General features: G+C 50.0%; 1 protein-coding gene across 3 annotated transcripts in view; it reads right to left on the reverse strand.

Annotated features, from left to right (window-relative positions):
* Positions 1-1,332: 1,332 nt before the first annotated feature.
* CHKA (choline kinase alpha) overlaps positions 1,333-23,262 on the reverse strand; it is a 42,931-nt gene continuing 21,001 nt past the window's right edge. Inside the window, exons 3-13 of one of the 3 annotated variants that reach the window (XM_074336832.2) lie at positions 20,330-20,358; positions 19,248-19,301; positions 15,148-15,261; positions 12,786-12,919; positions 12,287-12,391; positions 11,238-11,296; positions 9,461-9,548; positions 8,836-8,944; positions 5,083-5,189; positions 3,658-3,739; positions 1,333-2,482 (exon numbers count right to left, since the gene is read on the reverse strand). In XM_074336832.2, the coding sequence (XP_074192933.1) occupies positions 2,423-2,482; positions 3,658-3,739; positions 5,083-5,189; positions 8,836-8,944; positions 9,461-9,548; positions 11,238-11,296; positions 12,287-12,391; positions 12,786-12,919; positions 15,148-15,261; positions 19,248-19,301; positions 20,330-20,358 (941 nt within the window). In that variant the 3' untranslated portion in view covers positions 1,333-2,422. The remainder of the gene's footprint in view (positions 2,483-3,657; positions 3,740-5,082; positions 5,190-8,835; positions 8,945-9,460; positions 9,549-11,237; positions 11,297-12,286; positions 12,392-12,785; positions 12,920-15,147; positions 15,262-19,247; positions 19,302-20,329; positions 20,359-23,262) is intronic. The other 2 variants (XM_019717496.3, XM_074336831.2) reach the window with 2 other exon arrangements.

Below are 23,262 nucleotides of genomic sequence, written 5' to 3' on the forward strand. Positions count from 1 at the left end.
ACCCAGACTGAACACCTTCCTGGGGACAGAGCTGGGCAGAGACCTGCAGGGTGGGGCTGGTGACAGAGGGACCCTGAGCCACGTGGGTAGTTTTGTGGGGAGGCAGGTATGATCCCAGGGAGATGGTGGTCGGACGTGCCTTGGCTGACACATGGATGGCTGGCAGCCTGGGTGCCGTGGGACCAGCACATGCAAAGGCACTGGAGCGGGCACTCCTGGGGCATGGACGTCAGGAGACAGGGACGGGTGCGTCACCTGCCCTGAGGACAGGCCTGATCCCAAGCTCATGGTCTAATGCAGGACATAACTGAGGGCACAAATCAGAACTCCAAAGCCGCATCTAGAGAATAAGTGATGGGCCAGGGAGCATGTGGGGTTGTCTAAGGGACAGCACCGCGTGGGTGGCGTGACTTTCTGAGCCAACCGTGAAAGGATATGAAGACCCGACCCAAAAGCCTGTCGAGGAATCCACACGCCAGACAGGCGCCTTGAGGAAGAGGAAGGCTGTAGTGGAGGGCGAGGTGGGTGAGGCTGGCAGGGCCCGATGACTGCACACCTAGTGGGCACAGGGAGGTGGGAGCTTTAGTCTAAACGAGGTCTCATGCAGGAGCGCAGGACCATTTACTGTTTGGATATCAAAACACACTCACCTGGTTGAACCTATTTAAATGTCTACAATGGTGGACAGTGGAAAGTGTCCCTCCTGCCCTGGCCTAGCCGTTGTCGCCTCCCAGATGTTCCTGTTCCTTCCACACTGTGGGGACAGAGCCAGAAGTGCAGTTTCCAGGCTCTCACTTGGGTAGTTAATGGCCATCAGCTGTGGCTAGTTGGCCGTCAGCTGTAACCAGTGAGCCATGGGCCACTAATATAACTGCCATGGCTACGCTAGCAGCAAATGGGGACTAGCAAGATGATGGTGGCTGAGCTAGCAAGTGCGGATTGCAGTTAGCATGTGAGGTTGGTTGGCAGAGAGAGGTGGATGGCAGGTTGTGGATCGTGTGGCTCCTGCTTCCAACCCAGCTGCCATCGAGACTATAGTGGTCTGACTTGTCTATGGCTCCGTGGGTGTTCCTTTTTGGCCTCACCATGTCCTGCGTTCTTATATGGGGAGCGGGACCAGAGACCCCACATGGCACCCTACGTGACACACACCCTTCCACATATCTGCATGCACCGGGGCCTGGTGTCGGCACAGGAAGGTGACAGGCGTCCTCCCTGAGACTCAGGACACAACCAAGGCCGACAGCTGAGGAGGGGTTTTATTATTTTTTCGTTTGTGTAGGACAATCTCTGGTAACAGAAATCTATGCACAAGTACCATTCAAGTAAGAGTAGAGTCAAAAAAAGAATTTATTCCAAAGGACACTTAATGTACACAGATTTCACAGCTATACTCTATCCACGCCCCCACATGCCACGTACAGGCTGCATTTCCCACTAGGACGACCACGTTGGGGGCATCAGGGAGCAGTGAGGGCAGGGACAGCTGGCAGAGGGCCCAGGCCGGGGTTTCCCTCGCCCCACCTGGCTGCCTGAGGGGCCCTGGAGCTGCCAGCCCTGTCACAGGACCCCAGCTCCAGGTCGAGCAGAGTCCTGGAGGAGAAAAGGCAGAGTGGGGACAAAGCAGCCTGCTCCCTTCGGCGAAGGCAGACTGGGGGGTGTCAGCACGTCCCCACGCTGCCCCTCGTCCAGCCATGGGCCCTGTGGCTGCAGCTCACTGTCTGCCCAGAGCCGGGGTTGACAGCTCGTTCAGTTCTGAGGAGGGAGCGGCAGAGGCTGCATCGTCAGGAAGAGCTTCGTCCGTATCACAATACGCTCAGCAGGTCCAGGGAGCCACGCGCACCCCTACGGACAGCAGGTCCCACACCGCGGCTCGCAGCGCCAGGCACGGCCTGCGGCCTCTTGTGTCAGCCACGGGGACCAAAAGGATGAAGGAGCAGCTTCTGGAGCCGCGCAGGCAGGCTGCCAGACAACATCACAACCAGCGGGCCCCGGGGGCGAGCGTGTCTGCAGTGTTACCCGCAGGGCCTGGTGCAGTGCTCCCAGGCAGGGCAATCAAAACCCTGCAAAAAACTAACGTTAATCCAAAAAGTACCTGCGGTAACACTGTTTACTCTTGCTGTTCGCCGTACTTGACGGAAGCTGCAGGCCCCAGATATGAAATGCCCACTAGGTTAAAAGGAATCTGAGATATTGCACTATTGTACTAGATTTCTGCTGCCCGATCTCATTTCAGAGTCCTAGTGAAATCGTAAACAAGATATGGAATAAATGTTACTCAATTTTAATACAGTCTCTCGTATCATACACGTCTGTGTGTGGCAGCGACACCCCGCCTTCCTGCAGCGGTCGGGGCAGAGGGGCCCCGCAGGCTCGGCCGCCCCACGCCGTCCAGGGAAGAAGCGTATGACGTCACCCCCCGTCACACCCCGAGCCTCCTCTTCTGGTCGAAATAGGCATCAAACCTCGCCTGGGCATACTCCTAGGAGACACAAGGAAGAGTGGCTTCGCGGAGGGCTCCTGCCAGCCCTGCCAGCCCCACTAGCACCCGGGTTCCCCCCCCCCCCCCCCGCCCCGGCCACCAACAGCTCAGCACAGAGCAGCTGCGGCTGCAGCAGTCTGTCCAGGAGCCCGACTGCTCTAAAGACAGTCTTCTCACACTGTGTTGTCAGCAGGGTTCCCTGCCATACCTCACCTTAAAGGTTCCCTGCCTGGCCACCTTGGCTGGCCTGGCCCTGCCACCCAGACGGGACTTCTGTCTAGTTACTTAGTGCTGCCATGGCTGCCCGTCTCGTGTACCCTGCAGTGCTGCAGGCACTCAATGACAGACATAACAAAGGCTCCTCTTTTAAAGCAAGAAAGGTCCCAGGGCGCGCGCTGCTGGCAAGCACAGAACAAAGAAGTCTATTTTGTCTTCCAGTATCATTTGACTGTGATGCCCAATGTGCACTAGAAATCCAAATATGCCCTTCTTCTCTCGTCTAATTCCACCTGTGTGTTGCCAACCCCTCTGCCTAGAAGCAGAAATAATCCTAACACAGGACTGAGGGGGAAAAGCGAACATATTCCGACCACCTGTCCCAGAGCAAGGGGCTCGCTCCACTTTTGTGTGCCCCCACCCTGGGCACCCCACCGACACCCACGGAGTAGCAGAGGGCTTAGCTAAAGGGCACCAAGTGTCTCTATGTCAAGGTCAGTTATTAAGGTGAGAATAAGCCGACAGCCTGGCTCGGTACTCATCTGCCTACAACAAACAGGGTGTCTAATTCAGTCAGCACCACCTCCACACTCTAAGTAGGGTGCTGCAGGCTGAGAACAGGGTGGTGACAGGTGGATTGAATGCGTTAAGGCACCTGCAGGCACCTCCACACTCCTACACGCAGTGTGCCTGTGTCAGGGACGACGGTCAGGGAAGGTGACCTGCTGGCCCCAGGAGTGAGGCCTCCAGAGGCAGGCAGACAAACGGCATCGGTGCCGGCGGCTTAAATTATCGCAGCCTCTCTCCCGCAGCTTCCAGGGCCGTGCCCCGTCTTGGTGCCAGCTCACCTGGCTCAGGGAATGGCTGACCCTCTGTAAGGAACATTTACCTCCAAGCATTCACACACACTAGCATTTCTTTTCCCCTGGTAGAAGAGAAAAACCACCCCCAAAACATACCATGTACCCAAATTCAATGGATGAAATCTTGGCCTGTACGATGGACCAAAGTCCCCAGAAGAAATGGGACGCCAGGGCAAACCTGTAATTACAGAAGCAGAAACGCACATGAGATGTGGCACCAGTCAGGGGACGGGTGAGGTCACTTCCGCCAGGCGGATATGGATGCAAACGGGCAAACTCAGTGCGATTATCTCCCACAGCAGTGGAGGACAGCAGGCGCGCCACAGCCGTCCTCTCCCCACCTCTGGGTGGTGGCAGGGGACTTGCTACCAGCCAGGTGGTGGGTGTGAACACACCCAACTGCCTGCGCCTGGCACACATAACTACACTCACAGGACTCCCACGGAGGCCTTGGTGGCCACGCTGGCAAACCATGCGCCACAGAGAAAGAAACCCTCTGTGTGAGCACATGGCATCAGCAACCCTGCCACACGTTACCCAGCAAGAGGGGGAGTCGCTGCCTTGCTCAGGAGGTACGTTGACACCTGCGCCCTCACCCCGTCCCCTCCTCTCACACGGAAGTGAAACCGAGTACAGGAGAGCGTGAGTCAGGTCACTTCTAGGTGACGGTCACTGTGAACCCGAGTTCTCCTCACATCAATACCTCTGGGCTCCATGAGAATAGAGATAAAGCTCTAATTCAGGGACGAATGTGCTGGTATCCTCACCAAACCCGACAGTTTTTCTTGCAGTCCCGGACCCTGTACCGTCCCTTGGTGCTGCCCCTTCTGTCGGGGTCTGTCTCCCCTGCCTCCCACCTTTCTATTTCTATCTGTTCAAGAACCAGAAAGGGACGCTCTGAGCCACAGGAGCCGAGGGGGCAGAGAAGGGCGGGGAGACCCTGCAGACCATGCCGAGCTGACCGGTGCTTAGTGGGCAGACAGGATGAGGCTATCTGAACAGTCATGTTTACCAAAGGCTCCTAGGAGATCCCAGAAGTGGGAATAACTCAGGCCTCGTGACTCAAGAGACGAGTGAGTGTGGTCCAGACCTCTGTGGAATCTGGACATTTCCAGCCCTGCTTTGAGAGCTGATGAAAAACATAGTTAAAAGCAAGACTCAGAACAATACACACTAGTTTTGGTTATTTTCTAGAAGCCTATTATTAGATGGCGCCCATGATTCCACGAGCACCAGAGACAAGAGTATCCAGGCCCTGGGTGGCAGCATCGTACAGCTGAGTCTGCCGTGTGGACTGGAGTTCGGAACTCGGTCCACGCGTCCTGCCCTCCCTGTGTGGGACCCCTGCTCAGACCGGAAAGACCTGAGCACACTCAACCACACGGAGAAGATCCCAATGTTCTGTTTCTGACAAAGACAACTCCTAGAGATGTACGGTTACAAAGGAGCTCCTAACACAGCAGTGGCGCCCCAATGATATTCCAGAGAAGCCATCTTTACAAATCAACAAAGGAAAGTTACCTATTGACTTCAACCAGCATTTCTTCTTCTATAATGGACTTTTCTTCATTACTGAGGTTTTCAAATTCATTTGGGAATGCAGCCAAGTAACTGGAAATAAAATGGAGCTAAAAAAAACACCCAACAGTAATTATGTTAGGATCAGTTAGAAATAGACAATTACCAATAGCCGTCATCTAATAACCTTCCTGCCCCGACTGAGGCAATCTGATAAGGCAGCACATGGGCAAGTCACCTCAGAGGAAGCTGGAGGAGGCCTGGCAGAGCCCAGCCCGCCCCTCGGCCCAGGTGTGGGGAACTCGGACGTTCACCTTATGCAGCAGTGATCCCCAGTTACAGTCCGAGTTCTTTCTAACAGACTCGACACTGTACTGTGGACAAGATGGTATAGGAAACCTTCTGGAGAAAGCACTTTAGTAGAATCAGTCTTCTCTCCTTTAATCCCCACTCCTGCTGGCCGGCATCTGATCGTAAAGCAGGGTGAAGCCTACCCCAAGCCTTCCCCAGGATGGCTGGCGGCCCGCCAGGCACGAAGCCCCAGGCTCCCTGACGCTCCCTCAGAGAGGGAGGTGGACCAGACCCTGAGGGAGCCCCAGCCTCTAAGATGCCGCGATTATTTACACATGTGCAGAAAGTGGTGAAGTCTAATTCTGGTTTGGAGAAGAGGCAGTTTCCCTAAGGCGGTCCTGGGTTCCACATTTAGTCTGCATGTCAGTTAGGATTTATGAAATCCTGGTTCTTGACTCTATCAAAAGGCGAGAGAACATGCAAACACGGACCTGTTCTTTTGTAAACAAGAAAGCAGCTGCCAGTCACCCTCCCTGGAAGAACCCTCATTCATGGGTTACCTAGTTGGAATGCCAACACTTTTTCCTCTACCACCTTTCCCTGTGCCCGCCTCTGCCATCTTCCTTTTCTAAAATCAGCTTCCATATGCTCCTCCACTGGAAAGCACCGTTCAAGTTCAAGCACTGTTCTAGGCAGGACCTCCTGGAAGGGGCCTGATGCCTGAAGGAAAGCCGGTGCAGCACAGGTGACTACTGACACCCATCCAGTTCTCCCTAACAGGCACATTCTGAGCTCTGGTTTCTGCATCTTGACTCACTCCTCACAACAAAGTGATTTTGGCAGATAAGGACACCGAAGCACAAAAGCATTCAGTAGGCGACAGCCAGCAGTGGCCGATTTGGGATTCAAACCCAGCAGACTGGTTTTTAAAACCATGCTTGAACCACAACACTTGGAGGGTGAATTTCTGGGAGATGCTAAATGCTGACACTGAAAACTGAAGATAGAAAACTCGAAATGATCGACACCCTGACGAAACGGTAATTAATGACACTCCCTCCAAAAATTCTAGGCTGACTGTTTTACAGGCAAGATCAAACTTCCAAAGAACAGATATCCTTCAGTGTATATAAATTTGTTCCAGAAAACAAAAAGGGAGACTCAATTCATTTTTATAACACTAGTATAATTTTGATTCCAAGAACAGATGTAATGATTTTTAAAATGCACATGAAGGCCTGTCTCACCTATGCGCACAGAGAACTCCTAAAATAAGACACCGTCCAACTGGGCCCAACAGAGCATTACAAAATAACACACACCTCATTGCAATACCTTATTGCCAGAGGTGGGGCCACCTGCCCAAGGCCACACAGCTAGCTAACAGGTAACAGAGCCAAGACGGGCAACCTAAGTGGGGTGACCCCAGAGCCCACACTCTTCACCTTGGCGGTGACGTCACCACCTGGGTGAAACGTGATAGAAAGTGAATCCTGAGCCACAGCAGACAGAGGAATACTGGGCATACTGGTGGGTTTGAGCCCTGACTGGGCGCTAGAACCATCAGGAAGCAGGACAAAACGTACATTCCTGGCCCCTCACATTAGAAAAACGAATCCCGTAGAAGAGAGACTACCATCTCTACTCTTCATAGTTTTTCCGATGACGCTGACACTGTGGGTTGAAATTCCTGCCCAGCCTGCCTTGGGGTTTTGAGGGATCTCACCTCTTCCCACCCATGACTATGTCCCAGTGGGTGCCAGGCTGGAATCCAAACCACTTGAAGATGTTTAGGTATGGTGGCGAAGTACAGCAAGGAAGGGTTATGGCATTGGGCTGGTTTCCAACCCAGACCCGGCCATGAACTAGCTGCGTGACCTTGGGCAACGATTTCACTTTTCAAGGTCTCAGTGTCCTCAGCTTAAAAATGGGGGCTAATTATGGTGCCCTTAAGGGGGTACTCTGAGGAATAAAAGGGTTAAAGGCTATAACAGGGAGGAATAACCCTCCCTCAGATTAAAATGATAAAATCTGAACAAAATATTTAACAAATAGTTTATTGCCGAAATTCCGGGATGGTTTAACATTTAAAAACATCTCACTAATGGATTTAAAAAGCATGATAACCTTTGTTCATTTACTGAGGTAACCGGCTAAAGATCAACACCTCTATGTAATTTTTAAAACCTGCCAGAAAATCGGAATAGCATTTTGTTCCATTTCCGTGCTGAGCAGCACTGGCGGTTACTCAGCTCTGCCTCCCATTAAGATCAAATCTACATTTTTCCTGCAAATATCCCTCACTGGTTTGAGAGTTCTTATCTGTAGAGCTGCCCAGTTTTCCCAGAAGCCTCATTTCCCCTCGGCATGGCAAGAGTTGTAACACCTGAGAAGTACTGCTGTGTTCTCCCTCCGCGGCCAAGCAGCAGCAGCCCCACCTTCCCGACCCTTCCTTCTCACACAGCATCGGTCCACAACCATCCTGGACACTGGATATGCTATGCTCAAGTTCCCTCGGCCTTAGAACGTGGCCAGAAGAGAACAGCGTGGTTCTGGCCCCACAGCATGTCTGCATTTGAACGGCTGCCCTGGAGTGAGGGCCACCCACTGTGCCCGACTCAGGAATTGTCTGCTAAGGGAGCTCCAGTGGCAGCTGAACGCACCCGTCCTCAGCCCGACTGCTGTGAAGGCTTCAGGCAGGCTGTGCCAGGAGGGCGGGGGTTGGAAGCGGGAGGCGCTTCCTGCCCGCCCTGCACAGGCAGGCGTGGTGCCCTCTCCCAGCTCTGCAGCTTCCACATCGCTACCTACTCACCTGCAACCCAGGCTTCAAGGCTGAGGGAGGGGACGGAGGGGTGAGGGGTTCCCAGGAGGCAGCTCCCACAGTCCCTGGTCTCCCACAGCTCAGGGCAGGAAGGAGACCTGTTCACCCCATGAATGGCTACTAGACGTCAGTGCCCCAAAGATTACATCCCTCTGCACAGTGTCAAACAGGCAAGTCAGTGATCCCCAAAAAGGCAGCCAGAAAACAGAATGGAGGCTGGGCTTTCTAGAAAGAATTAGAAAGAACTACAAAGGGGACTGTGCTCCCCGCTGACTGAATGCATGTATCTCTGGCACAGATTAAAAACAGCTGGACCCAAGTGTCAAGTTTGTCTACATTTAATGGAAAAAACATTTAAAGCAAAAGGGTGTATCCCTCCTTAATTTCAGATGCACAAAAGAAGCTGAGAAACTCTTACTCTGTGGAGCCCCTGAGATCTTCCTCCCTGGCACAGGTCGTCAGCTGGGTTCAAAAAAACTCTTATAAAAATTCAAAAATAAATAAAATCAAGCAAGAGCGTTTGCCTGACCATTGCACAATTGACAAGGGGCATCTTTGAAAATGAAGACGTAATCAATACTAACTACGTAAGCCTGACTTACATGACGTACCCACTAGCAGGGATTGACACACGAGCCTCCTACCTGTTGTTTCTTGGTGGGGTAGTTGAGGATGTTTGCTCTGAAAAATGGGTACTTTTCATAGTTATAATCATACATCCACTCACAGAAGTGATTGCCAATGTCGAATCCCCTGAAAGAGAGAAAGGGGTGCAGAGGATGAGACGAGCTGCCGCCCCGGGCCGTTACTGGAGGGAAAGGCTGACGTAAGCAGCCCCCCGGCACGAAGCTTCCTGAGGTCCCAACAGTCCGACTGCTTCCGTGACAGATGGCCAACGGGCCATTACCAAAACCACAGCCGTCGGAAGCCACAAAGCGCCACCTGACCCGCTGCTCGAGAGCAACTGTTCCAGAGCGTTCTCCTGCAGTTAGTACTGTGATGAAAGGAAATTATCTACAAGCCGAAAGAAAAAGACCAAGTTCTGGGCTCTGCTTCCTCACGTCGCTGCTCCCGCTCGCACAGTTGGCTGAGGACAGGCTGAGCTGCTGCATGCAGCTACCGCAGGCACCGTGACAGGAGCGCTGGCTTCCAGAAGAAACTTCCAGCTTAGAACCGACTGTTACCTACTTTCCCTGTAACGCTCCCATACATGCGCTCGCTCCAATGATCAAATGGCCCTGTGATGAAAAGCCCTGCTCTGAGACATACCTGTAATTATAGCTGCTGTACTCAAAGTCAATGAGCATGAGCTTCCGTCCTTCAGCCTCTTCTGTCCCTTCCAGCAACAGGATGTTACCTGCAGGAAGGTTTGCATGGGACTTTAGCTCGGGCCTGCTTTAGAATCGAGTGCACAAGCCCTCACAGCAGGCGCCACTGCTCCTGACCCTCTGTAGCGAGTGACGCCTGAAGTCACAGGACAGCGCCAGGAGGCCTGGCCTCGGCGAAAGCCCCAGGCTCACTGGGAAATGAGAGCGGGCTGGCTCTACCTCGGTTTTCTGAGGTAGTGCTCCCCCAATCTTCCATGGGGCATGAAGGAAAATGCCAATTTGGCACTCTGGGGCTCTGGCAACCCCAAGACCCCCAGCAGCCCTGAGCTGGAAAGCTGCGTCCCAGAGTCCTCCCAAAGAAAAGCCAGGGGGCGTGGCTCAGCTGCCACAGGGTGCTGGGGACCACACGGCTGGCTGCACTGTTTTGCCCTCGCCTGGTTTTCTCCCCAAGGAGGAGGCCACAGGCAGCGTCCCTATGACATTTCCTTTAGAGCTGAATTCTGGGGCACGAGGGGGCTGGCTGCCACACTGGTTCTGAGACCCCCCCACACAGTCCCCCCGGCCTGGTGGGCAGCACCTGTGAGGCAGCCTGTTGGCCACACCCTCTCCAGAGTTTCTGTAGGAGGCAGTTTCTAGGCTTTTCAGCAAACACTGTGTCCAGTGGCCATGAAAGGAGAAGTGGAGGCAGAGCCCCACAGCAGCAGAACAGGTAAATGCACGTCTCCCACCTCCTCCATCCTCTCCCCATCTGCCATCACTGGCCCCCAGCCTCCCTCACACCGTCTGGTGATGTGATAACACACAAACTGCCTGACATGTCTATACCTGCCTGCCTAACCCTGGCCAGCAATGATCAGCTAATTAGTAAAAAGTACTTTGGCTCAAACTAAGGCCTTACCGATGGCTGGTCTTCAACAGGGTATCTTCTAAAAATTAAAACAAACTGCAGAGCCTGGCAAAGGGTCCGACAGTGGACATCAGCCAGCTGTGATGGGAGGAGGAGGGCAGCGGGCAAAGCCATGCGATGGCCAGGCACCCTAGTGACAGCAGCAATAGGTAGCTGTCTGTCTAGATGGAGACCTCTGGTTAAACTGTGTTCTGAAATCACGCTGGGTAAAGTGTGGTTACAGTAAAGGGCCTATGGCATCAGGATTTACTGAAGCAGAGAAACCGGAAGTCATTAATAGCATGTGAAGCGATAATGAGGAGGTGGCTCTGATCGGCTGTCGGGGCAGAAGGCAGGGCCGCAGGACTGATGGAGGCGGCCGTCCTGTCCTTTTACTGCTTTTCCAGAATAACAAAGTCAAAAACGTTTACAGAAAGGAGTTAAACGCTGAACAAACATGTGATTTGGAAAGTTTAAGGCCTTTATCCCAGCCCCAAGGTTAGTGAATATTCTGACTTTTTTCCTACGAATATATTTTTTACAGAAATGAGATGATACCCTACACGTTTTTCTCAAGTTGCTTTTTTTCTTTTACAATATCCTGGAGTGATTTCTGTTGGTCTGTATAAAACTCGACCTTTCTTTTTAACAGTCACACAACACTTCACTGTCTGGCTGTGCCGTCATTTAGGCCTCTAATCCTTGCTTCCTGGATCCCTGGCATTTCCACACACACCGGAGGCAATCTTTTAAGTATACACACACACACACACACACACACACACACACACACACACACACACACACACGCCTAACAAGTAGCAACTCTTACCTTCCTGACAGTCATTATGACAAAACACCACTGGAGATGGAGTGGATTCAAGTAACGATCTGGAAAAGGAAGGTGCTATTATTATAAACTTTGAAGAAATAAATGCAAACAGTCTGGCTCTCTCCGCAAGCCTAGCACTGCCTGAGCGCTCCAAACCAGCACCAGCCTCTGGGTAATTCTGCCACGTGAACTCGGAACTGTCGTCTGTGGGGACAGCTCCACAGCAGCTCACAGAGATACACACACACGGGCCCTGAGTCCAGCTGGCAGGACCTGTGTTTGCACACAGGCCTTCCTCTCCTGGAGGAGCCCTTCCCGCGGCTGCTGGCCTCGGCCTGCACGCCCTCCGCAGAGGGCCAGTCGCTGACCACTGACCAGAGCAGATCGCTCTGGGTCAGTGTATGCTGGCCTCTGCTTTCCTTCACAGCACTAATCACAACGTAACATTTTTGTTTATTTGTTTATTTGTTTTCCGTCCCTCGATAAAATAGAAGCTCCTTGAAGAATGTCCTGGTCACCATTCCCTTACCACCAATCGTGAGGCCCAGCCCAGCAGATACTCAAATACTAATTAAAGGTGTGACTACTCCCCCAGGGGGTGCGTGCTAGGAGCCAGCACCCCATACCCCGAAGACACCAGGTAGCGTCTACTCAGAGGCTGGCATCAAACTTCTGACTCCATTTCCCCCCGAGCTTGGGCTGAACTGTTCCCCTCACCTGTGGACACTCCCTATTCCCCAGCCTGCGCCCATGGTTTGTTGTGTCGGTTTTGTTTCAGGAAAAGCCTATTGCCCTAGTCTCCAGCCATTCCTCTGGAATCTCACTTCCGCCACCAAACCTTCGTGGATGACCAGAGAAGTGACAGCGCTCATATAAAACTGCAATTCCAGATGGTAAAATTCATGTTTAAACTCATCCTGCAAAACCAATGTAAAGGCCACTTGAGGCAATCCTGAATAACGGTCACCGAAGACTGTTTCAGTGCCTAAGAAAACTTCAGCTTCTGGACAGCTGCGCTTACTAAGTCAGGAATGGAAGCAAACGCTCACCTCAGGTTCTCCAGTTCCAAAGGCAGGTTGTAACTGAGGAATCGGTGCAGCTGCTTCAGCCGAGCTTCCCCGGTAAATTTAATTCTCAGCACTTGATTTAGGTACCTTGAAAAAAAAAAAAAGAACAAAAAGGCCTTGCTCAATTCACCGCGGTTCGTCCTTGGGGCTCTAGTTAAATGCAACGATGCAATACCAGGGGAACCCTGATCCCCAACACGGGGAGGGGGAGAGGGCATGGGGTTCGGGGCACTCTAGGGAACAGACTTCCTGCTCATCCACCCATGCAGCAGCATTTCTGCAAACATTTTTTCCTGGTTCAGGAATTGATTTTCACACAGAGGAGAGATTTAGTCATAAGGCAAGATTCAGTTGCCACCCACTGACAACCTGCATACCAGGGGACCAAAGGAGGACCTCCACCCCACGTGGCAAAGCAGTGCTCACCTCTGGGAGCTGCCCCTGGAAAGCTACGTTAGAGCCAAGTGATGTGACCACTTACTTTTCCATTGTTCCAAAAAGCCATTTTGGTTCCTTATTGAATGGCATTTTCATACCATGAAATGTGGCCATTTTCTCAGCTATTTCTGCAGAAATATCTGGCAAACTTAATTGTTCAGTGTCTAATCGCCGGCTCTGAAATAAAAATGGGCATTAGAAAATGGCGTTTAACCAGGTAACCCAAGCAGTGTGAGTGCACACGATCCTAAGAACCAGAAGCCAGATTCTGTAGGGCGTCTAAGTCTCAGCCAAGGCACTAAATCCCCTTTAGAATGGGCACTGTGCCCGAACACAGTGGCCCGACAACTGCTGCGGCACCTCAGTGATGGGCAGGCCACCTCCCCAGGTTGATTTCGTTTTGAACCCTTTAGACTGAGAGAAAGCCCTTGTCACATATAATCTGTGACTTTTCCCTCTCTCCTCTCTACCTAACACTAACAGGCTCAAAACTCCAGGTCTTCAGCAGTTGATTAAGTGACCCCGCATCTAGTTCCTTCATCAGCTCGGACATTTGTAGGTGAGATGTGGTGTTCAGAGAAGGTTCCCATCAGAAGCAGTGCCATGAGCTCAGGTGAGCCTTGTTCCACTGTTCACAGTGGTGCCCCCAGCACCTAGCCTGGCACAGAGCAGGCTCTCAAAGATAGAGGCACCCGCCCAGTGGGACTTACCCCCTGCTTCCTAACGCAGCCCGAGGCCATGCTGCGTTGGCTGTCCTGCCTCAGCCACTCACGGGGAGCTCACAGAAAACTAGGCCTTTCTAGCCTCCCACACGAACTGCTCCCTCCCCAAATCCAAAGAAATATCTCTCTGAAAATCCGAAGTGGTCCAGCACACGGTTAAGAGTCAGTGTCCCCAAGCTAGAGAAACCACAGCTCCAATTCTGGCTTCCATCCTCATTTCAAGGCTACACCACCAAGGGCACATGACGTACACCTCTGTGCCTCATTTCCTGGGGTCTGTGACATGCGAACCATGACATGAAGTCCCTGACAGGGCTGCTCTGAAGTAGGGCAGGCGACGCAGGTGAAGGCACCTAGCTAGGGACGTCTTGACAAGCGACAAGCGGCAGGAGCCTTATGGGAGGAGCTGAAAGTTCAATGAAAGCATCAGACTCAGTCTTAACTCTGGAACCCTCTGCAAATGGCCACGCTGTGCTAAGGACAGAGCACTCGGCTGCTAATGGCAGGACGCCGAGGGCTTCCTAAGGCAGCTCTCAGCTTCCACAAGCTCTGTTAAAAAATGCCAGTGATTTGTTTGGCAACATGGAAAGTTCACAGCTAATGTGCTCAAAGATGAACAATCTCAGGGAAAATTATAAACAAAAGCAGATCCAGGTGCCGAGACAAGTGACAGGGAAGACAGTGAAAGTAAACTGGTACAGGGAGGGTGCCCCTACTTGTTGAAGCACAGCCCCAGGATGGCAGCTGGCACACATGGCACCACTGGGCAGACAGATCACAAGAAGGCCCGTGTCTGGGCTGTGGGATTGGACAAAGGAACCCGCCTTCCTGCTGCCCCCAGCTGGACACAGGGTGAGTCCTGGGGGCAGAGCCTCTCTCTCCTCAGCCTGGTGTCCTTATGCTCGGGGTTACCTGCACAGGCACAGCGGGCGGCCAAGATACCACGAGGTAGGGCATGGAAAGGCAGCCATTGGTGACCCTCGTCCTTAGGGAGCTCACGGGATTAAGAGGGGGAACCCTTCTCATGTGCAGACCTGGCTGCAAGGTTCAGCAGCTCCCCCCAGGTGAGCTGCCACCATGAGCTCCGGAGGCCCTGGCCCTCGGTGGGGGAGGGGAGGGGTGGCGCTGGGCTACACACACAGAACTCCACCCAAGATGGGCTGGAAGGTTACAGCTCCATTAAAAATGTCTCCGGACAGCAAGAAAGAGAAAACAGCCCTGACCCGGAAACAGGGTTGGAGCGAGGCCGTGAAAGGCGGGACGACCTTGACGGTACAAGGAGACGTGAGAGCCAAACAGAGGGAGCCAATGGCAGACAAAGCAAAGAAATGTGGTGGCCCCAAGGGCGGGGAGAGGTGGCCCGTGGTCAGGGCCAGGTGTTGTGCAGCGAGCTCCGTAAGGAAGGCCAGCAGGTGAGGGGAACAAGGTGAAGATCTTGGGGCGAGCAGCTTTGGGGCCAGGGGATGCTAAGGCTCATACGTTTTTGATTTGAATGTATCTTTGCAGGCAAGTCAGAGGTTCTCAGGTAAAAGCAACAGAAATTTGGTTTGATTTCTGATGCAGTTTAATGATGCAGCTCACGTGTACTATTTCAGACCCCAGGCTCTCAGGCTCTTGCAGCAACAAGACAGACTCCATCTCCTGTCCGTGGCACACAACCGGCCAGGGGTGAACACATCTTACCGGGATAAACTGCTCCAGACGGCCTTGTGGAAAGATGCCATATAGCTTAGGCCCGAGTGACCTCTCCGCAAGAATGGCAAACATCACGCTCTCCAGAACCATGGCCTCGGCCCCCTGAAACACAGTAAATACGCAGACGTTACCGGTGCTGACTGCGTCCTGGGCGTCAGAGCGCTTCCACGTGACCGTTTCTTCTAACCCCACACCAACGCTACGGTCAGGCCTGCTTCTTCTGATCATCCCCATGTGAAGTACGAAGAAACACAGGTTAACAGATCTTGTAATCTGCAGGGTCCATGCTTGCAAGCACCACACTATATTGATGAAACTTAAAATTCAGGTTTAATTTAGGTCACCGACTCCAAAAATAGCATGTCAATACATTACTGCTTCTATTAATTTTATAACTTGTGTAAGTCTCACTCTTGGCTCTTAACAGGCAATACCATCCATTCTGGTGAGGGCTGACGTGCTTTCAGGTGGCCAGTGCTGAGTGAGAGAGACTGGGCCACTGCTCCCTGAAGGGCCTTCTGCCCACTGAACTGGTCTGTGGGTTTAAGAAGTTGGAGAATTACTGATTTAGATCGGGGGTGGGGGGGGGGTGTCTATGTTTTTTTGGCCCAAAGACCCTAGCATGGAGCATTCTAGGTTTCCAAATTCTGCTCTTATCCCGAATCTTGTCCTCTGTCAGTTTATGTCTTCTTGTCAAAACCTCTACGATGCTCTTATGTTCTGTCTCTGTCCTAAAAACAAATGTGGATATATAATAATTTTGCCTTCAAAATCGACCGTTTGGTCTTAATTCAAATGCATTCCTTATTCCTTTTCCCTTAAACAGCAAATTATAGCTTAAGAGTTTCCATCTGTTGGGGTGAAGGAATGGAAAGGAGCCGTTCTTAACCAGAGGTGCCCCCGAATCTCTTCCAGAGCTTTCCAAATGGAGTTCCTACGTGGATGTGTCTGAGGACGGGCGAGCATGTGAAAATGCTTTCAGGGATTCTAATTCACCCTTGTTAAGAAATATGCTGTGGGAAATACGATCTGGAGAGACATTGTTCAAAATAAACGGGGCTCTTTAAATCACACTCACATTACGAAACATGAACTAAGAGAAGCAGGACAAACTCCCAGGCAATAACGACATGAACTCAAGTCAGCGAGAGGAGACAGAGAAAAAAGAAAAGCTACTTGCAAAGGGCAGGGGACCACGTTCAAGTAACAAGTAATTCAGTGACTTTCACATTGTGTGGGGAATGGATTGGCTTGTAATCCCCCACAATTACGGTGTGTAATCCCCACAATTATGGGCTAACCATCACCTTGTGAGGCCCAATCTTTATTTACTAATTTGCAGTTTTGTATATCTGGCTGCTGTGAACAAAACTGTGCCCTCTCAGATTCCTGCGCTGCAACCCTAAGCCACCGTGCGATGGTACTTGGAGGTGGGGGTTCGGGAGGTGACTGGGTTTAGATGCAGCCCTGAGGGCAGGCCCAATAGGATCAGTGTCCTTGTAAGAAGCGACACCAGAGAGTTTGTGCTCTGTCTCCTGCTCTGCCACGTGAGGACACAGCAAGAAGACGCTGTGTGCAAGCCAGCAAGAGGGCTCTCACCAGAACATCCGAGCAGGCCTCCCAACCCCCGACCTCATCCGGCCTCCCGAAGCGAGAAATCACTGTCTGTGGTTTACGCCCCCAGGGTTTGTTACTGCAGCCAAGCAGACTAAGACAACGCAATGCGGACACGGCATTGATCTATTACGTTAATGGGTTTTAGAGCAGGATTTGATGTCACACAAGCTTTAGTTCTTAAACCCTTAGAGAACGACAACAAATTCCTGACAGCGCTCTTCAGCTGGCAAAATGTTTTCTTTCGTTTACTCATCTGACCTGACACCAAACCTGTGCGGAGGTGCAGTCACTGTCAAGGCCAGTGTCAGAGACACCCTATGGGAGCGCGTCCCAGGGTCTGCACGTGGACACAGCTCTGCTCCCGGGAGCTGCTCAGCTTGCCAGGCCCCGCCCTGAATGGAAAGCAAAGGGAGCGCAGGTGGCAGCGTGGGACGAGGCAGCTGAATGTGGCCCCCAGACCAGGCAGTCTGCTGCCATTAGTGGCTGGCTCTTCGCTATCTGTAGAATCTGCCACCTCAGAATTCTGACCCATTCCCCAATGGTTCCCCAAGAGTATGATTAGTATTTTTCCTGCCGAGGAATCAGAATTTTGCTGGGACTAAAACTTGTTTTGTACTTTCCACTGTGTGGAGTGACTACGCTAAAGACCTCAGGGTTGGCACCGTATAAAACACATATGCATCCGATCTAAATACCCCTTAATGCCTGAAGCTTCACTTTCTATAAACAGATTTAGACCCCACTTCATTCTTTCAGGAAGCGTTTTTGCAGACTGCGTCCACTTGGCACAAAGGCTCCTGGGAGCTGACTGCAGCTGAACACACACTGCCCAGAGCCCACCAGAGTGGAATCAGCCCATCCCAGGAATGGCGGAGGGAAGATGGAAGAGACTCAAGAAGGTTCTAATCTCTTCAGCATTGCTCTGAACACTGTAAACAAGAAACACCTTTGTTTTCATGTGATCCCGCCGCTCAGCATTTATTCCCAACAGAAAGAAAGGGGGGATGGTGTATGGAGGGAAGACTCTGGAAAGGAAGAAAATGAAAGAAAACACTAAACCACACACAAGAAATGTGGGCAGGTTAAGGAAAGCAGCTCATCTTGGAATGAGCGGTTCATCTTTCTGGAACCACAGGTCTCCAAACCCCTTGCTGCTTGCTCAGTAAGGAATGTGAGCACCCAGGGAGAGACTGCTGGCAGATGGTGTGAGTTCCAACCAGGGGTCTGGGCTGGAGGACAGGAGCTGGGAAGCTATGGCCTCGAGGAGAAATGCAAGGACCAGGTTTGGATCAGGAGGCCTAAGAACAGAGGGCAGCAAGGGAAGAGGGCGTCTGGCCAAACCGTGGAGAGTTCTGACACTCAAACCACAGGACAGTGAGCCTAGAAAGGAGCGGAGGAAGCAGACAGATCTTTACTGTGTGTCTGCGTCCCGGCTGCCTCAGGGAAGGAAACATTTCAGAAAGGCTGCGGGGCATGTCCAATGCTGCTGAGAAGTCAAAACAAAATGGGCACTGAAACTAGTACACTTTGGGTCTGGCGTCGTGGAGCTCCCAGTGATCCAACATTTCCCACTACCAGGAGGTACAAAGGTCTACACCTGAAGGGCTCAGGATGGGTGAAAACAAATGTCAATCACTTCCCACCCAGTGAGTTCTCAGTGTCACCCCCGAGAGTACAAGTTCCAGAGAATCTAGACCAGGGTCGCCACAGCAGGGCGCATGCAACACTGCACCGAAACATGAGGGGAAAAAAGCATCAGCACTGTTATTCCTCGGTAGTCTGACTCTTCACTACCTATTTATTGATTATTTACTACCCAGCCTACAATTAGTAAATGGTAACATGTGCGCAGATACATGCTTTACACGCACCCTGCATACACTCACTTGTATAGACGGGGACAGGGTGCTCAGAATGTGTGCGCTCTCTGGGGAACCCAGATAAGCGCTCGACTGGCTATTCTGAGCCTCAGAGACAGGACAGGTCAACAAGTCAGTGTCCTCGACCTCCAACACATCTGTGAACATGCGCATTTCAGAAAGTGGGGTCGCTGTGATTCAGATCTTGTAACTGAGGAAGAGGCCTTTCCTACCTGGGTACCATGAGCAAGAAAACACACTCCTGCTGCCCAGGGAAGAGTGGCACTGAAGCAGCTGGGCAGTGACAGACATGATGCCACAGTGCAACCCAGGTTGCCTCCACATCAGAAAGTCACCAAACTGTCATCTCTGAGCACCCCAAATGCTGTTTCGATTGCCCTAAGGACACCGAACGTCTACTGCCTACACTCAGTAGGACTCGGGCACACCTGTGTTCACTCGTCTTACTGAGGCAGCCCTGACATGCCATGCCAGGAGCCCGTCCTCTCAGACAGACGGACAAGGATTCTGCAGGCACTGCCCAACAGGACGGCCACCATCAGCTACCACGTTTACATCTCACACAGATGCAGAATGGACTTCATTACTTACTTGCAATTCATTTTCTTTCTGAGCTTGTTCGGATCCCTCTTTATTACAGGACCTCTATGAATGAGAAAAAGCAAACACTTCCGGTGAGATGGGGAACACTAAGCAACCACCAGAACAGTCGGGGTTAACAAAACATCCCAGATCTTTCACGAGTGTTTCTCAGCCCACTGATGTCATCAGAAGCAGTCTAACGTGCACAACCAGTGTCCAGCACTAGCACAAGACCCGAGGAACCGCTTCGTTTCTTTACAAGCAAAGGGACGAGCTGCTGAGGTCATCAAATAGCTGACTCACAACCATTCGGGTATACCATTCCACAATTTCATTGTTGGAGGAAAGTCGATAGAGGGCACTCTTCCACTCAGGCCTTCTAAAGACAAGGCAATGAGCAGGCTGAGCGGCACCAGATTAGCTAGGTGGGCCCTTCAGACCAACACTATCCTGAGGGAGGCTTTCTTCCGCAAGAGCAGGGAACGTACACACTGTGGCAAGCGTGGTCAGCACAGAGCTCGGACAGAGAAGAAAGCCCTGTGCGGGCGGGCAACTTGGCATGGGGTCCGCACGGACGGGCCGCCACCTTGCCACTTTCACAGACTAACCCTGCTCGTCAACCTGTCACTAGCTCAATCGGAATTCTTCCTCCGCCAGAGAGGACGAGAGGACGGTGTGAATTTAATCAAGTCCCTAAACTTACTTCACATATTAACATATGAAGGGACACTTTGAGATCATTTTCCTCAGTGAAATTACCAATTGCTGGCCACCAGGACTCCAGCAGTACAACGTCTCGTTCACTAACTACTTTCTGCCAAGTCTCGGGCCACATTCTTTCTTCATGGCACAGATCACCTTTTAAAAGCAACCCCCACCCACTGCTTTAAAAACCTTCATACTATCTTGAATCAGGGGGTCGGGGAAAGCAAGTCAGAAACTTAAGTGTCATGTCAAAATTTTATACTCAAATATTGCCTCTAGAAAGATGCTATTACAATTAAATTAAAGTCTGCATAAGCCAGACAAAGAAGGAAGCCCGTGAAACATTTTAAGGTGAAAGATTCTTGAACATCCCATGAAAAACATACCTTTCCATTCCACAGCTTTATCAAAACACCTGTACCAAGGGTGGAAAGTGTGGACAGGAAACAAAAATGCCACGTTAAGCAACACCAGCTCCTCTAGCAAAAAACCCAGTGATTTAAATAAGCAACCACTCTCGTCCGTCATACACGGAAATAACATTCCACAGACGTTTTAATGTGTTTTATATAAATAGCACATGTTCTAGCTTAGTCATAAAAGTTAACAAAATAAATATCCACGTTCATGAAGCTATCTGCAAAAAGACTTACACTTCGACATACAGTTAAGTACATTTTGTACAAAGCACAGAAAGTACCAATGGGGTACATCATACTTTCATTTGCGTAATGTGCATCTCTCTGATGAGAAGATGTTGCAGGTTAAATCCCGTTACAATGAGATGAAAAATGAAAACACAACAGAAATCCTTTTAGACCTCTGCTGATAGCCTGGTGTATGATGGGATAAGCAACAGCAGGGAGTAATCAGGTATCACGAAAGCTTTCTTCCTTCCTTAACTCTGAAATACTCTCATGACTGCACTGCTGCCTTAGACTGCCATGTGGTCTCCTGCCCCGTGGCCCACGAGTTACTAATGAACAGGGACTGCAACTTCCATTTGCTAGTCTTCCCCCGAAGCACCAAGCAAACCCTGGTGCTCATGCCCTTTCTGGACGGCAGGAGTAAATGAACACTCTTGCGTCATGAAGCTGCAGGTGCAACCGAGGCTGTCAGAGCCGACCCACCAGCTACGGCAAACTCCCATTCGTGATCCGCAGTGGGACAACTGGCGATGGTGTTAATTAGCACGCTGCACGGGGCGGAATGCCCGCCAAACATTACATCATTGTGCTTTGACTCCCCAAGGACAGTGAAGCCCAAAACAAGTTCCATAATCTGACATATTGTATATTGATACTTTGCAGGCAAAGCTTTAAGACAGATAAGGAATTTGGATAGCCTACTAAATTTGTTGTAACGGGATTTGACCTGTACAAAATGCTAAATGACTATGGTTATTCCTCTGCTGTTATTACTGGAACTGTATCTTCTTAGGGAGATACAGTGAAACGGGTTACTTAGCCAACAGAAGTCCCTTTCCCTTGTCTAATGGTGCTCTCGAAAGCAAGTCACTTCATCTGACGTTAGAGCTGGCTTAGCTCCCAAGGCCATTCCTTTGTACCATGAGCACCATTAAGTGACAATGAATCCCATTAACAATTTCCCCGCCCTGCCCATGCCATTCCACCCCAAATGAATGCGTTACTTGTACCATAAGAGCACCATCATGAAGGCAAGATGGACTTCTGCATAGTCAACCCTCTGTTCTGTTTCCTCAGTACAGAATGGTCAGGTTCCCTCAAGCCTGTAAACAAGAAGAGTAAGACTAGGAAATCTCAAACTAAGAAGATACTCATGAAAAGGTGAACGAGGCCTCCTCCTGAGGTGAGCCGAGAAAAGAAAGACTCACATTGCCAAAAAAAAGAGGGCAGAGAAATTTTCTGTCTAGGAAGACAGGAAGTAAAATGTATTTTGGAATCGGTGGCCTTTTACTTCAGAGGCACAAACTTATCTGAAGCAGACATGAAAATAAATTACGCAAATATGTAATGACTCCAAATTGTTTGCCAACTAACTTGCATGTTAATGAAAATTAGTTTTTGTAAGATATAAAATAAAACTGAAAAAAATTTTACATTTATTAGAGATTTGAACACTGACTGGTTATTTAATATTAAATCATTAAAAATTTTTGATGTGAACATTACTGTGGTCATTTTTTTAAAAAAATCATCTTATATAGATACCAGATTGAAACATTCATAGAAGAAATAATATGATGTCTGGAATTTGCTTCAGAATAACCCCGGAGAATGAATGATGGTAAAGATGAAAGAAAACTGGTCAGAGGCAAAGACGGATTTTGGGCACTTGGGTTTCATTATACTCCTCTGGTCTACTTTGTATATATCTGAAATTCTCCATAAAAAAATGTTTTGTAAAATAAACACTTGACATTTTGTAAAATGTCAAGACCTAAGAAGTCAGAATGCATCAAATATGCTTAAGAAGACACTTTGAATTACACATTTTAAATGGGTGAATTGTATGGTATGAAGATGCTACAAAAACAAATAACCCAAAAAAGAAGACACCCAATGATAATTAAAAATATACTGCCACTGGCTTCCTTCCATCTTCCTCATTCTTTTCTTTCTATTTAGGGCTTGGTTTTCAAGAGAATCTCTAAGTATACATGGTTTCATTACAATCCATGTGTTCATTAGATTGTGATGTAGGAAATAAATTAGTAGCAATAATAAAGGGGGTATGGTTTATATTTTGTTTTAAAATTATACATTTTAAAAGCTGAAACAGATTTTAATTGGCCAAGAACTTTTAAACTTAAAGCCTAAATTCCCAAAAGCTTAAATTCTATTAGATAGGAAATAGGAGAGAATAAAGGACTTCCGTTTTTTACTTTACACACTTCCATCCTTTAAAAAGTGTTTAAAAGTGTACGTTAACTTTTATAATAAATATATTTGGTACAAGGTTTCAAATATTGCTTTTCTGAAAAAACAAACACATTTAAAGGCTCTTGGACTTACAAGATCATGAAGAAAAGTTAAGTGTTTATATTACAAGTTATCAGCTTTCAAAATATTCTATTTCATGACTTGAAAAGGTGAAAATGCATAGGTAGTAAAACAACTTTGGGGGCGAAGTAAAATGAGGAAGTATCACCTGATTGAATTTTGTCGTATATAATTTTATCATATATAATTTAAGTTATCTGATGTTCTATAATCTAACCAGTTTCTTTCTCTCAATTTGTTTAAGTCATTGGGCAGAAAAGGCTCTTCTCACTGGCCAGTTCTTAACACGTTGCGTACGGATCACGAGAATCTTCGTTTTTTTCTGAGCCATGCGT

The sequence above is a fragment of the Rhinolophus sinicus genome, chromosome 14, assembly GCF_057876585.1.
Source record: "Rhinolophus sinicus isolate RSI-liver-muscle chromosome 14, RSI-T2T, whole genome shotgun sequence".
NCBI lineage: Eukaryota > Metazoa > Chordata > Mammalia > Chiroptera > Rhinolophidae > Rhinolophus > Rhinolophus sinicus.